Raw genomic sequence first — 13,082 nt, 5'->3', positions numbered from 1 at the left:
TTAAAACAATATAATATTAAGATAATTTATTTTAGTTTAAGGAAGTTTATATTAATATGTATTTAGTATTTTGTTTTAAATACATAAAAAGTAAAAGATAATCACACTGAAACAATAAATATTGAGGTACCAAATGTAAGTAAAGGGTATATACCCTATAATCTTAAAGAACTAATTGCTTTATTGTTCAGCAAACAAATTGATAAATTTAAAGAACCATTAACTTAATGCACATTATGTTTTATACACTCATATTGCCAAAAGGAAGCCTCGAAATTGAATGAGCCCCCATGCGAATGAATCAATGGGACAGCATAAATTAAGCTGATGACAACACACGAAATGCAAACAAATTCGCCAAATGTATTTATATATAAATTTTGAATACTGCGAGATATATGTACATATGTATGTGGTCGTATCTGTGTGGGAATGGACTCATACAACGAGAAGGGCGTGTTTAAAGTCTTTTTTGAATGCGCGCCCATTTCCAAGAATTGCAGACTCAGAACAACAATGAGGCAACATCGCACGGCAGCAACATCACCCCAAAAACTCGCCTTAAAGTGAAGCGAGATTTACAGCGTGTACGACAACAATTTGCAGGCACTGTGGCCAGAGGCCGGAGAGGGACCGGGGGCGTGGCAGTGCCGAAACGTGACCCACACAAAGTTGTGCAAAATTGTCTAAAAAGGGACGGCAGCCGAGCGGCAACGACTACAACAACATTATTTAATGCCTTTTTAATTAGATGCAGTCGGAGTCGCGCTCGCTGCATTTTAAAACAGGCAGGATGGTTATGGTTATGAATCGACAGTTTGTGTGTATATATGTATGTACACTCTTTGGGCACATGTTTATATCAGTTTATTATGATCTGCATACAAATTCAAATTACAAATCAATTTCGCATTTCGCGTTTCAAGTTTAATTTGGTTAGCTCACTTCGCGGATGGCGAGTCAAGCTAAGCTTTTTATCGTTATCCCGAGCGCGGGCTGCTACATTTGCATATGATAAATTATTTATTGCCACGAAAATATACTTTGGTCTATCGCCCGCAAAAAGCTTAGCCAACTTTCCAGACTCTTTGCCAAGATATATTTGCATAGAAGCCCATTTCGTTGGCTCCCTTATCAGCCGACCGCCCGCCCAATCCCTTTCGATTTCACTTGGGCCTTCTCCTATCCATCCCCACTAATCCTTTGTATGGCCTGTCCTACTCACTCTGGAATTGCTTGACGTTCGTCTCCAGCACTCCCCGCAGGCTGCTCGTGTGGTGGTGCAGCAGCAGCTCAAACTTCCCGGCGGCCTTGTCGCGCAGCTCCAGCTCCGTGGCGTTGTTGCAACAGCTTCCACCGCAAATGGCGCCTGGAATGGGAAAGATTAGCAAATATTAATTAGGTAAAAATACAGAGAGAGAAACTAAGAACTAAAAGCTAATAGAGACAACCCATATTTAATACTCAGTATTTCATTAAATATGTTTATGTTAATTACTAATAATATTTTGTATTCTTTACTTCCTGATGAGTAATAATCAGCCCCATCCATCAGCCGGGCTCATCTTCTGTTGTGCAATTATGGAACGCCTGCTGCGCCTATATCATTTTCGAATTATCGCACAAATCAAATATTTACCCATGGATCTCTGTGGTCGTGTGTGGGCGTGTGGGCCGTCTGGTTTAATTGTTTATGGCTTTAAAATGGCAGTGGGCGTGTTGGCCAGCTCAGGCTATACTGCAGCCACAACAAAGTGGCCAATAGTTTTCGATTGTCGGCGTGGGCTAAGCAATTTATTTATACGAGTATAAAGACCGGGCATGCAGAAGTAGGAACCGCCGTTCGTCGTCATTGTGTTCCATCATTGGCGGTCGCGTTAATAACTTTTAAATGGCTCATAATTGCAAATTATTTAGCTGCTGTCGGCCAGGCGACACAAGCAGAGCAGTTTCCCGGTTTCCCTCTTGTTGGCCATAAAATTCGCAGCATGCTACATAGTTTTGGCGGCGTTGATTGTTTTTTCAGCTGCCTCGAGCAAAAAAATACGAGCGCATTCCACTAATGACAACGCTCAATACTGGCAAAAGGGGAGGGACTGGCGCGGGGTAAGTGGGCTAAAACGATTTTCAGCTTACTAATCGCTCTGCCCCAGAAAGAATTCTCTAATGAAAGAAGCAGAGGAGAAATGGGTTGAGGGAAGCCCGCAAACCAGGACAATAAATATAGGGACAAAAGACCGTTGATTGCCAGGACTTAAAAGATGTTGCTGAATTGAAAAGGAATTCACTGAGCTTTAGAAATGGCAAAGTGAGTCGATTTATTATACATCGATATTTAATTAATAGTAATCGGTTGTAAATCGATTTCTAATCATTTATATTATTTTTAATGTGAACGGTATTTATTTTAACATTTTTAAATTACTATAAGTATCTAATAATAATATGATAAACAACATAATAATAATAATTTTAAGTTATTTGTTTTCCAATTTTTTTTGTTTTAAAATATTTTAGTTGCTTTACCTCCCCTTGCATCCCTCCACTAACTATTCTGAATTACAAAACGTGCGCCATTAAATTTTCCACTCCGGCACACACACATATGTATGTACATATGTGTTAATGAGGGAAATCCCCCGACCCGCGCTAGTGACATAAATTTGTGGAGAAACAAATCGTGTGACAGGCTTTTTATGACAACTGCAATGACAACAGCAGAAACGACAGCGACTTTTATGGACGTTCGCCCCACCATCGCTTTGTCTTTATAGTTTATAATTTAAATTAATGGCTTTTACACGATGTTTACGGCCCCAGCAACCTCTCACACAGCACAGCTCGATATCGCCGAGTGCCCCGATTAGGTGGCCATATGTTGCTGTCATAAAATTAGCAAACGAAATGAATTTGAATTTGATAAAAGCAGATGCAGACGCTGCGATGCAGTCACCATCTATTTCTGTTAAAACCAATTACAAAAAGATCAATAGTTGCAGTTAATGGCCGGAGAGCACTGCAAGGCCATATATATATATGACACATATTTGGCCTGGAAAATGAAATGGAAAATTGACAACTGACTTGGCACAAAGATGACACAAGCCCCGCCGGTCGCCGTCCGCTGTTCGCCGATTGACCTGCTGCCAGTCAATCAAAGTTGACAGAGACGAAACCCAAACAGATTTTAGTTATGTGCCATCGATTGGCACAAGACACACAGGGCTTCTCGAGTGGCCCAAAAGGATTTGGCTTCCCATTTTCTATCCTTTTTTATATTTTGTAGCTTGTGCTTGTGCGATTGCATTGTATAAGTTATCGATTAGGGGCTGCCCTCCAGGCTCCCTTGGCCATGATGTGTTTATGCGTTTTTGCAACTGCTTGGCCATAAATCGGAGCACAAGGGCGGCGGCAATCCTTCCTTCCGCATGGCAGTTGGCCAGGCACCGAAACGGAGGCAGACTCACAGGCGTCACTCAGCCAGCGAGTCACTCTGTCTGGGGGGCAAAGTAAAAATACTGGAAAATGTCTAGAAAGGAAAATGTGGAAAACGGTAGCCATCCCAAGTTAAACCTGTGCGGACAATGTTGGGGAATTCAACGCTTTCTCTGTGTTCTCTGTGGCTCAAGAGCTCACAGCTCGAGCGGCAGAAATTCAATTCAATTGCTGCAGCGTGCATGCATACCGTGCTCTCTCGTCCTCATGTGCCTGCTGCATACATATATCATGATGTGGCCCAGAAAAGTATGCTACGGCAAACTGGTTCTGGCAACGGGCTGCCAAATTGCAAAGGAACGTGAAAGGAAGTCGAAAGCAGGAGAAGAACGATGGGGAAAGGAGGGAAGAGTAGGGTATTGGAAGCGAAGAGAATAGTGAGCGGCAGCTGAGCACTTGGAGAAATGATCAGAAAATTGGTAAAAAAAATAGTTTCATTCTTTGGTGAATTATATGATTATTATTATATTTAAATATTAATTTATTTTAAGCAATATAAAACAATGAATTTTGAATATAAAATGTAGGTTGATAAAGACAACAACATGTCTCATGAAAGACTCATCGCTGTGAGTAATTTTCCTGAACCATTTATGCTTATATATTTTTTTCTTAAAGTGTTTTCCAAGTCGAGGACAAATATAGATGATTTATTTAGCTCTTTCTTAGTATTGTTACTTTTTTTTACGGTGCCAGAGTCCAATGGTTTGGGGCGTAAAAAATGCAAATCTCATGCATGGCCAGAAAATGCTCTGCCAAAAATACCAAGGAACGGCCCTGACCGCAAAAAGGAAGGGGGGATGAAGTGGGAGCAGGGTAGGGGTGTTGGCCCCATTACCCCCTCTTTCCCCCCATGCACTCATTCCCCCTCCCAGTGTCTCTCTCTCTCTATTTTCAGGCCTTGTTTTCCAGCCTGTCACCGCAAATGCAACTGACGACGTGTGCGAATTTGTTTACTGTAATTGTCTTCACTGTGGCCTAGAGGGGAGGCTAGAAGAGGGCGGAGTACGCACAACCAGGCCTTTATGCACACATATATACATATAGTAGCATGGAACTATATATATCCGTAGAGATAGGCTCTGGCTCGGCTCTGTGGTTACTGTCTTTTGGCATTAGCCAAGTTGGCTGGCAGCCAAGAAAGCGCTTAGCCCGCAAAACTCTTGGCTCGGGGAGTGGATTTAGCATACCTTGACATATTTCGAGTGTCCTTACTCCGCCTCCGCTCTCCTACACATCCTTGGAGGCTGGCAGGCGGCCTGCTTGGCATATCCCTGTGGCACATGCTACTTGTATGCGTTTTCAATTTGCACAATTTACTGTGAACGTGTTGATAATAATGAAGCCAGGACCCCGGAGAATTTTGCCGTTGCATTTGCTGCCCGTCAAAATGTCGGAAAGTTGGGCCTGGCTGGCTGCTTGTAATTAAAACAGATGCCTGCTAGCTCTGCAGTAATATTTTGACAGGCAGTGTATGAGAATTTATTGCATTTTGGGGAAGCAGAAAGGAGCTTTCACGTGTTTATGGGTCAGCATTATTGTTTAGAGCTTTTTTTTGAGGTAGGACCAATAACTAGTACTTTTAATGTAGCAGGTTATTAGTGTAAAACTAAGCTTCAATAAATTTTAAGCTGAAAAGGAGCTTTTATTGTTGCTTCTGTAGGATGTACTACTATACTAGGACACTGCATTTATTATTATAACCTTTTAGCAACAATGTTTCGATAGACACTGTCACAAATATGCATTTATCCTCAGCCTAAGATATTTGTTAGCTTAAATAAAAAAACCATCATATCAGACTCAACAAATCTAAGCAAGCTTAAATGTTTACCCAGTGATATATATGTATTTCCCGAGAAGTTTTCATAGGTGCCAGGTATAATTTACGACCTTGATTGAAAATCAATTGGCTTTCCCCTCCGAGAGGGGCCAACAAATAGTCGAAACGATTGCCCGAGGCCATAAATTCCCTAATAAATTTACGAACGTGCAACACTCGACACTCGACACTGCACTGCAAACCAAATAAAAACATCCGTCGCGGTCTCCATGGGCTTCCTATCGCCGCCGCCGCCGCTGCCAAGGGGGTGTTAAGGCGGGCTGTTAAAGGGGAGTGGGTGTGCGAGGGCTCTGCATGTCACACACAATAATTTCATTTTAGTTTTACGTTTTTTTTTTTTTTTATCAAAAATTGTTGACAACTACTTGTCAAACACGAACAATTTGTGCAGCGGTGGTGGGAGGGCGATAACAATTAAGTCAACAAGGGGTTAAGGGTTAGGGAACCCCATATCGTTGTGCTTGGCCTGCTGTCCGCTTTACGGTTCGTCGGTTTCTGTTTGCTGTTATGACACGTTTGGCCCAAACATAGATCATCGCTAGATCTCTGCTTTCCCTATACTCACTTTTCCATTTCCACTTCCATTTTCTATCCCCTTTCTTGTTTCCCTTTCCTGGAAAACGGCCTCTAGTTCGTTGAACTATGCCCGTTTATATTTAGCCAAGGCCCCTATAATTTATGGGCTGCAATTGTTGTTATTTGCCATTTCGAATATCTTATCGATAGTGCTTTCATTTGAGCCGAATCAATGTCAGCAAACTGTTTGCACACCGAAACTGATATAAATTGTGTCAGCTTCCGAGGCAGGTAAATCCCTGGCTAAAAAATACAGGTGATACAGTGAAGCGAGGGTAAAGAGAATATAAATTAATAAAGATTTCCTATTAAAATGAGCTTGTTAAAAACATTTACTCATCATTAAAAAGGTAACGGGTTTCTAAATGAATAATGTTTACTCTTATTCAGAGTTAATTATATCATAAATTATACAAGTTTTCTGTTTATTATATCTTAAATCACTTGATATAAAAATACCTCTATAAAATGCCAAAACTTTTCAAATTCCCATGTAGCTACTTGCCACCGTTAGTGGCATTTTCAATTATTTGTTATTTTGCATATGTTTGTCAGCGATTATTTGGCATTGCAGCTGCCACGCGGGAAAATCCCAACAATTCTGCTGGTAAATTGTTAATGTGCCGCATAAGTTTTCAATTTGTGTGGCAAATTCCGCACGGATGCTAACTTGCAACATTGCTGTTGCGCTGGTTGTTGTTGCCGCTGACATCGAAGCTGGCAGATTTTGGCGCCACGTCTGCGTGGCATGTAAAATTTATTGCGGCGGCTGCAGCGACAATCTCCTTGCCATTTATTTGCATTCGCATTTGAATACGCACAAATGTATCTGGCAGTAGATGTATCTGTATCTTAGAGCTGAGAGCGCCAGCTTCCTTTGCTCGACACTCTGTGCTAATCTCGCAATGAAAATGTCAGCCGAGATTATGCGTGGCAAGTTGCTGGCTCGCTCTTAGTTGCCAGTTTCTAGTTGCAAGTTGCCGGTTGCCAGTTGCCAGTTGCATGCCCCCATATTTGGCTTACATTTCGGCAGGCGCCAGGCAGACGCGTCCAACAAATTCCCGTTGTCGGCCGACTGCCGCATGAAAATGATTAAAAATTTAATTGAAAAGCATTTTAGCCGCAAATTGCAGTCGCCGGCGGGACAATTATTAATTATTCAGATTTATGTAGCGGCAGAAAAGAGAAAGACTTGTCTGTGCCAGTTGAGTCCATCTATATGCAAATGCAGTGGAGAATCTCTGACCGATCGGATCGTGATCTGCACTTTGTCTCCAACGACGGATTGCAAATATCTGTCGGATTTCAAATGCAGCGAACAAAGAACTTCGGGCCAATGCACAGCATCCATCAGGAATGCCAAACGAATTGCATATTACACAGGCCCCTCTATAAATAAAACTCAAAATGCACATCCTCGACGGATGGATCATCATCATGATGGTGATTCACCCCGGCCTCGGAGATGATGATGAAGACAAAGGAACGGGCATTAAATATACTTAAGTAAACAAAGAAATCGAATTACACCAAGATGGTCGCAAGCAAATGTTAAACACACAATTCGAAAATAAACGAACAACAAAATGTTCAACTTATAAAGGCTGGCTGTTTTTTTTTTTTTTTTTGGGAAAACAAGAGAACAAACGAAAACAAATAATTGAGGAAATTGCTGACAATAAGCAAACCAAGCGCAGGCAGCAGCCTTTTATAATTAAAACCAACTCAGCTGCTGCTGCTGCAAGTTGCTGTCGCGTTAGCTGCCACACTGCAACACAGCGGCTGCAACAACAAACAATTGCAAATTATACAACTGGGCGCCCAGCGAAATCAGCTAAGGTCTGTAGTAATTTTTTGTTTTTTGCACTGCAGCAGTTGTGCAAACATCGGCGGCAAACAAAAACACAAAACACACACACAAACAAAGCGGCCACGAAATAAATGCGTCCCAAGAGGCAACGATTCCTGGCCTCCCAGCCGACCAATGGACGTGGCCAGCTGTCCGATTCTGATTCCGATTCCAATCCGATTCCCGCAATGACACACTTGGGAAAACAAGGACTGCAATCAAGGAAATCAACGCCCTTGAAAATTATAAATAATAATTATTGCAATGGCAAGGCTTTTCCGTTTCCGATTAGAAGCAGAAATTCTGGTGATTACGATTCTCAGAACTGGGAATTGCATGGAATTTAGATAAATTTATAATATATTTAAACAATTTAAATAAATATTTATTAATAAAGAAACGAAAGCCTGTAAAGTAAACCTCAATACCAATTGCTCAGTTACTTAAGATACTATTAGGATCATTTTTCTCTTTATTTTCCCCCAGTGCACGCTTTACTAATGGCGATCTAGTTGCTGGCATTGCTGCTGCTGTACTGCTGCTGCTGCGGCTGCAAATTGCTGCGGGTAATCATAGTGCATGTTGCATGCAAATTAACGCATCAACAAGCCCCGCGGAGCCTGGTGTTGGCACTGGAGGAAATCTGCACGGTACCCCGCATAAATGCCATTTTATGGGATTATGCCAATGGGAAAATATGCGCGCCAACGGAAGGCCATTGGGCTGCAGCGTCTGGCGTTGTTGTTGCCATTGTTGGGGTAATCCTATTGTAATTAACTTGTTTTTCTGCCGGCAAATGTCATGCCGGCAATTGCAGGGCAACAAAAAACACGATGGGCTTAATGTACGCAAATTTCTTGTGATTGGCGTTGGGCTCACATGTACAACCTTTAAATAAAACCCTGGCCCAGGAGAAATACCAAATAGGATCTTGAGAAATGAGAAGACTCATCAGGTTCATTATCGGAAATGATTGGCTAATAGCAGCTCTGTACTAGAGCTAAATTATTGAGTGTTGAGAGCAACAGGTTGTGGCTAAAGTCTTGGAATTATGATAACAAGTGGCAGGGTTTCTTGGGCCTAATTTAAGCTAAAGAAAGAGAAGCTTTGCAACAAAATAAAATTATGGAAAAAGTAGTAAATAATGTCTACTAAATTGTACAAATTATGATATGAGCTAAGCCTAAGTAGAAGAACAGTGGGTTAGTGCCTTCAAGCTAAGATGAAATGGCATAATACAAATAATTTAAATGTGCTGTCGAAGCTTTCTTCTCTGCCCCAAAATATGTTTTTGGCTGTAAAATCCGAATGGCGCAACGGCTCATTAAATACTTGACTTTATTGCTGACGGAAACAGATTTTCAAGTGCCGGCTGTAAATCTAATTAAATCCGATCTGGGTGGCTGTTGCTAATGGGGCTATAGCTGCCGCTGATAACGACTTACTAAATATGGGCCATGCGATCCGATCCGATGCGATGCGATGCGATGCGATGCATTATTATTATCTATACTATATATGTACACAAGTAATACCGGACCGTATACAATTACGCTCTCGAAGCCAAGTCTCGTGTTGCCAGAGCTGGCAGCTGTAATTTAATGCAGGTTGAAAATGCAAAGTTCGCTCAAAATGTGGAGCAGCAGAAGTGAGTTATGACAGCGGCTCTGAAACATAAGCCCCCGACGCAATTGGGTCACATTTAGTTTTGGACAATCGGATTTTAATGCTGCCTCCATGGTAAATGTTAATGTTATTCTGGCACTTGAGCAGCCGTAATTGCAACGCACAATCCAGATTCAGATCCAGGCCAAGACCCAGACTCAGCATAAAATAAAATAAATATAATAAAAACTCTCTGTGTCTCTACAGTCTTATTATTATTTTATTTTGTATTTTATTTTGTTGTTTTTCTTGGGGCGTGAAGTGGATTTTTGGGTCAGTCCGACGATGGAATGAAAAAAAATGAGGGGGCGTGATAGAATTCCGGGAGGTGGCTGGATGCTGAGGCCCACCCCAGCCCAGCCCAGCCCAGTTTGCATTGTGTAACTAACATACAATATATTGTACATAGTTGGCGTGTATTTTGTTGCATGTTAGTGGCTTTTAATTATATGTTGATTATGTTTCGGAGCAGTATCAGCAGCAAACAGCCGACCCACAGCAACATCGTGACAACTCGGAATTGTGGCACGTACGGCGCCCAGACAATAGAAACCCTTCTCCTGCTCCCGTTTTCCACACGCCCCTGCTGACTTGCAGAAAATACTCGGTAGCCGAAGCAGAGGAGAGCTACGAAAAATTCAATTAGTTTTGTGTTTGCGCATTGCATGACAACAATAAAGGCTCTGGTTCTCCACTCCTAGTACCTACAGCCTCGCCCTGACACCCTCCCGTAAATGTTTATTAAATTGCTAATGGACTAAAGGTGCCAGTCGATGGGATTAGCCAACGATTGGTTTTAATAGGATCTTTGCAAATAGCTGCTTTCAATATGGCTAATTGTTAAATACAAACAGAAAATGGAACTAGGCAAGAAGATGAGATTGAAGTTGAGATAATTTGAAATGGAAATTCATTTAACTCCCTTTTCAAATTAAATATTAAAACTAAGACAAGAGTAAGTGAACCAGGTATAAGAAGGAAAAGAAGGAAACCTTGAAGGCTCATAAATGAATATAATTATATACACAAGAAATATAGAAGAATAAGTTGGAACCACATATTTAAAGTCTATACAATGAACATAATTTACCAGTGCTTTTCCAGTAATAAAAATATTAAATAAAATAAAAATACATCAGGAAGTGCTTGAAATGTATGTAAAACGTAATAAATAAGAATAATTACCTCTAAGTGAGGCATATAAATTAATTTCAATACTTTCAAAATTCTATTTAATGAATTTTAAACATCCCACAGATAACCCCATAATGAATACAATTGACTGACGCTTTTCCAGTAATAAAATCCCCGTTAAAACGGACTCTGTAACATCTCCATCTGCGAACAATGCCAAGAGGTGGAACAATAAAATTGCAATTTACCTGAAACGTGTTCAATGCTTCAATATTTGCCTAACTCTGCACCAAGACACCCACACACACACACACTCTGATTCGGTTAAAAGGGAAATAAAATACATTGGACGCCAGATCTCGAGTCTCGTCTCGAACCGTTTGGCAAATGCCCGCAAGTCTTCTTTTCGACAGTTTTATTTCGGGGTAAAAGCCCTCGCAAGTGCAGCACAAATTGCGCATACGCCGCATGGGCCGCAGCCAAGTCGAGGGCCTGCAGGCAGCGATTTATCAGAGGAGGAGGGAGTTGTTTTTTTGTTGTTGTTTCCTTTTTTTTTTTGGTCGAACCGGCACTAAATAGTTGCCTCACAAATTTAGCTGTGGCCATTTCATCGTCGGAGATTTTCAATTACGCCCACAAACCAGTGCGCTTTACGCTCTAGCCATAAAAATCCGACTTGATGCGGAAAAGGTTCCGACTGCGGGCTCTGGGAGCTGCGGAAAGGGTAAATCGAAAGGAATAAATATTGAGTTTTGGCGTTAAAGCCGGCAGAGCAAACAGAGCTAAAGCAGGGAGAGAGCCAAACAAAAGGCAAGAGCAAACAAAGCTGGAGATTTTCATTTTGGTTTCCTTGGCTTTTCCACTTGTTCTCTTGGCTGGCCCATTGTCTTACCTATCAGTCAGTCCTAGGATCGGTTCGGCTCTGGTTTGGTTTGGTTTATCTTTTTATGCCGCTCACGTAGGTCGCTTGGGGCGAGGAAAATTTGCCAAGTTTTTCCACAATGATTCGGGCCATACATGAGTATTTTCTCGCCTCGTTTGTGCGATTTGTTTTGTTTTATTTTGCATTTTTATAATTCACGTGCTTGTTTATTTACCCGTTCTCGCCGCAAAAAAAGAAATCAGGAAAAAAATGAAAGGAAAATAAAATAACAACACAGAACCGACGTCATCGTTCTGCTTTGATTCTCTGGACTGTACGAATTTCTGCGGAAAAGTATCTTCACATTTTCGCCTTTCCTTGGCATTGTTTGAATTATACGAATGTTGCGTACACACAGATATGTGGTTTCTTGGTCTGTTTCGTTTCACGGAAGCAATTAGACATACTCATATAGCCCCGCCTTCATTCATAGGAACGAATTTTCCCCGCTTTTCCGTGGGCAGTGCGCTTTTATTTTTAAACGCGAGCAAAATTCGCGAACAATTCGGTGAAATTTCTGCCTCACTTTATATGCATAGGCCAAGTACAAGGGAATGAATAATGCATACGAAGATGCTCGCAGTCTTTGGTAGCAAGAAAATGGGTTCGAACCAAGCCGGAGTTTGGTATGTTTAAGCAGAGCTAAGATCGAGGGAATTTAAATACTAATCCACTGGTTTTTTGGGGGTAATGTCTGAATTTAAGATGAGGAATTCATTACGAGTTGAAAGTAAAAAGGAAGTGAGGTGAACCGACTTTTGCTTAAATTATTTATGGTATTATTAGCCCAAGAAGCCTTAATAAATAATAAGAATAATACTTGATCTCCTATAATATTTTAAAGCCATAATATCACCTAACAAACCCCATTCAATTAACTCAAACTAAGTCTAAAATACGGCCTCCCTAATTAAATAATATATTTTTTATTGATATTCCATTAAGTAAGCCGTATATAGTGTATTTAAAGTTAATGCCCCCGCCTTAATGGCGGGCTTTAACAAATGCTAAACAACCATGTTGCTGTTACACTCAAACTCGAATTGCACTCGATTGCAACGCAGCGAGACACTAAAGCGGGCTTAATTCCAATGCACTTGGCCAATTACCGAATGCCGGCATATAATTTTCAATTTAATAGCTTCATCATCGTCGGTCTGCGGTCCAAGGAGCAAGTTTTCCCCCTGCTTCGAGTGGGCCGAAGTCGATGTCGCCTTCAGATAATATGGTATCTGCCAGTACCCAGTATCTCCCGCCGCTCCCCTTGGAGCCGAAAGTGCAAACTGTTGTAAGCAAAGCTGTTGACAATATTTTGTGTTTCTGTTTCTCCGGGGCGTTGTAACGCCTCTCTTCGCACCTCATTAGATTCGATTGCAAAATGCAGGCTTTTATTTCGGATTTGGATTTTCGGGCGTGGGCCGTTTCAGCCAGTTTGCCAGTCGCACAAATTTGTAGTGTGCGCGAGCTTATTGATTTCGATTGCTCATAAACCGGCCAAAACTCTTGGCAAGTGTGGCCCAAAGGCAAATGACTGAGTGACTGAATGAATTATGGAATAATGGTGAGAGTTGATGATAACTTTAGGTTATTAAATAAAA

At 41.3% G+C, this 13,082-nt stretch overlaps 1 protein-coding gene and 1 long non-coding RNA gene across 3 annotated transcripts in view; both read right to left on the bottom strand.

Moving 5' to 3' along the window:
- Positions 1-13,082, bottom strand: part of dally (division abnormally delayed protein) — a 67,407-nt gene that overhangs the window by 12,032 nt on the left and 42,293 nt on the right. For both annotated transcript variants that reach the window (XM_041775434.2, XM_017170832.3), the window contains exon 2: positions 1,226-1,369. In XM_041775434.2, the coding sequence (XP_041631368.1) occupies positions 1,226-1,369 (144 nt within the window). The remainder of the gene's footprint in view (positions 1-1,225; positions 1,370-13,082) is intronic.
- LOC138928484 (uncharacterized) lies at positions 12,370-13,010 on the bottom strand. Its single transcript, XR_011444905.1, has 2 exons — positions 12,842-13,010; positions 12,370-12,782 (listed from the first exon to the last, which is right to left on the bottom strand). It is a non-coding gene; the product is annotated as an uncharacterized lncRNA (long non-coding RNA).

Source organism: Drosophila kikkawai, chromosome 3L (assembly GCF_030179895.1).
Source record: "Drosophila kikkawai strain 14028-0561.14 chromosome 3L, DkikHiC1v2, whole genome shotgun sequence".
Taxonomy (NCBI): domain Eukaryota; kingdom Metazoa; phylum Arthropoda; class Insecta; order Diptera; family Drosophilidae; genus Drosophila; species Drosophila kikkawai.
This window is presented reverse-complemented; position numbering and strand designations above follow the sequence as displayed.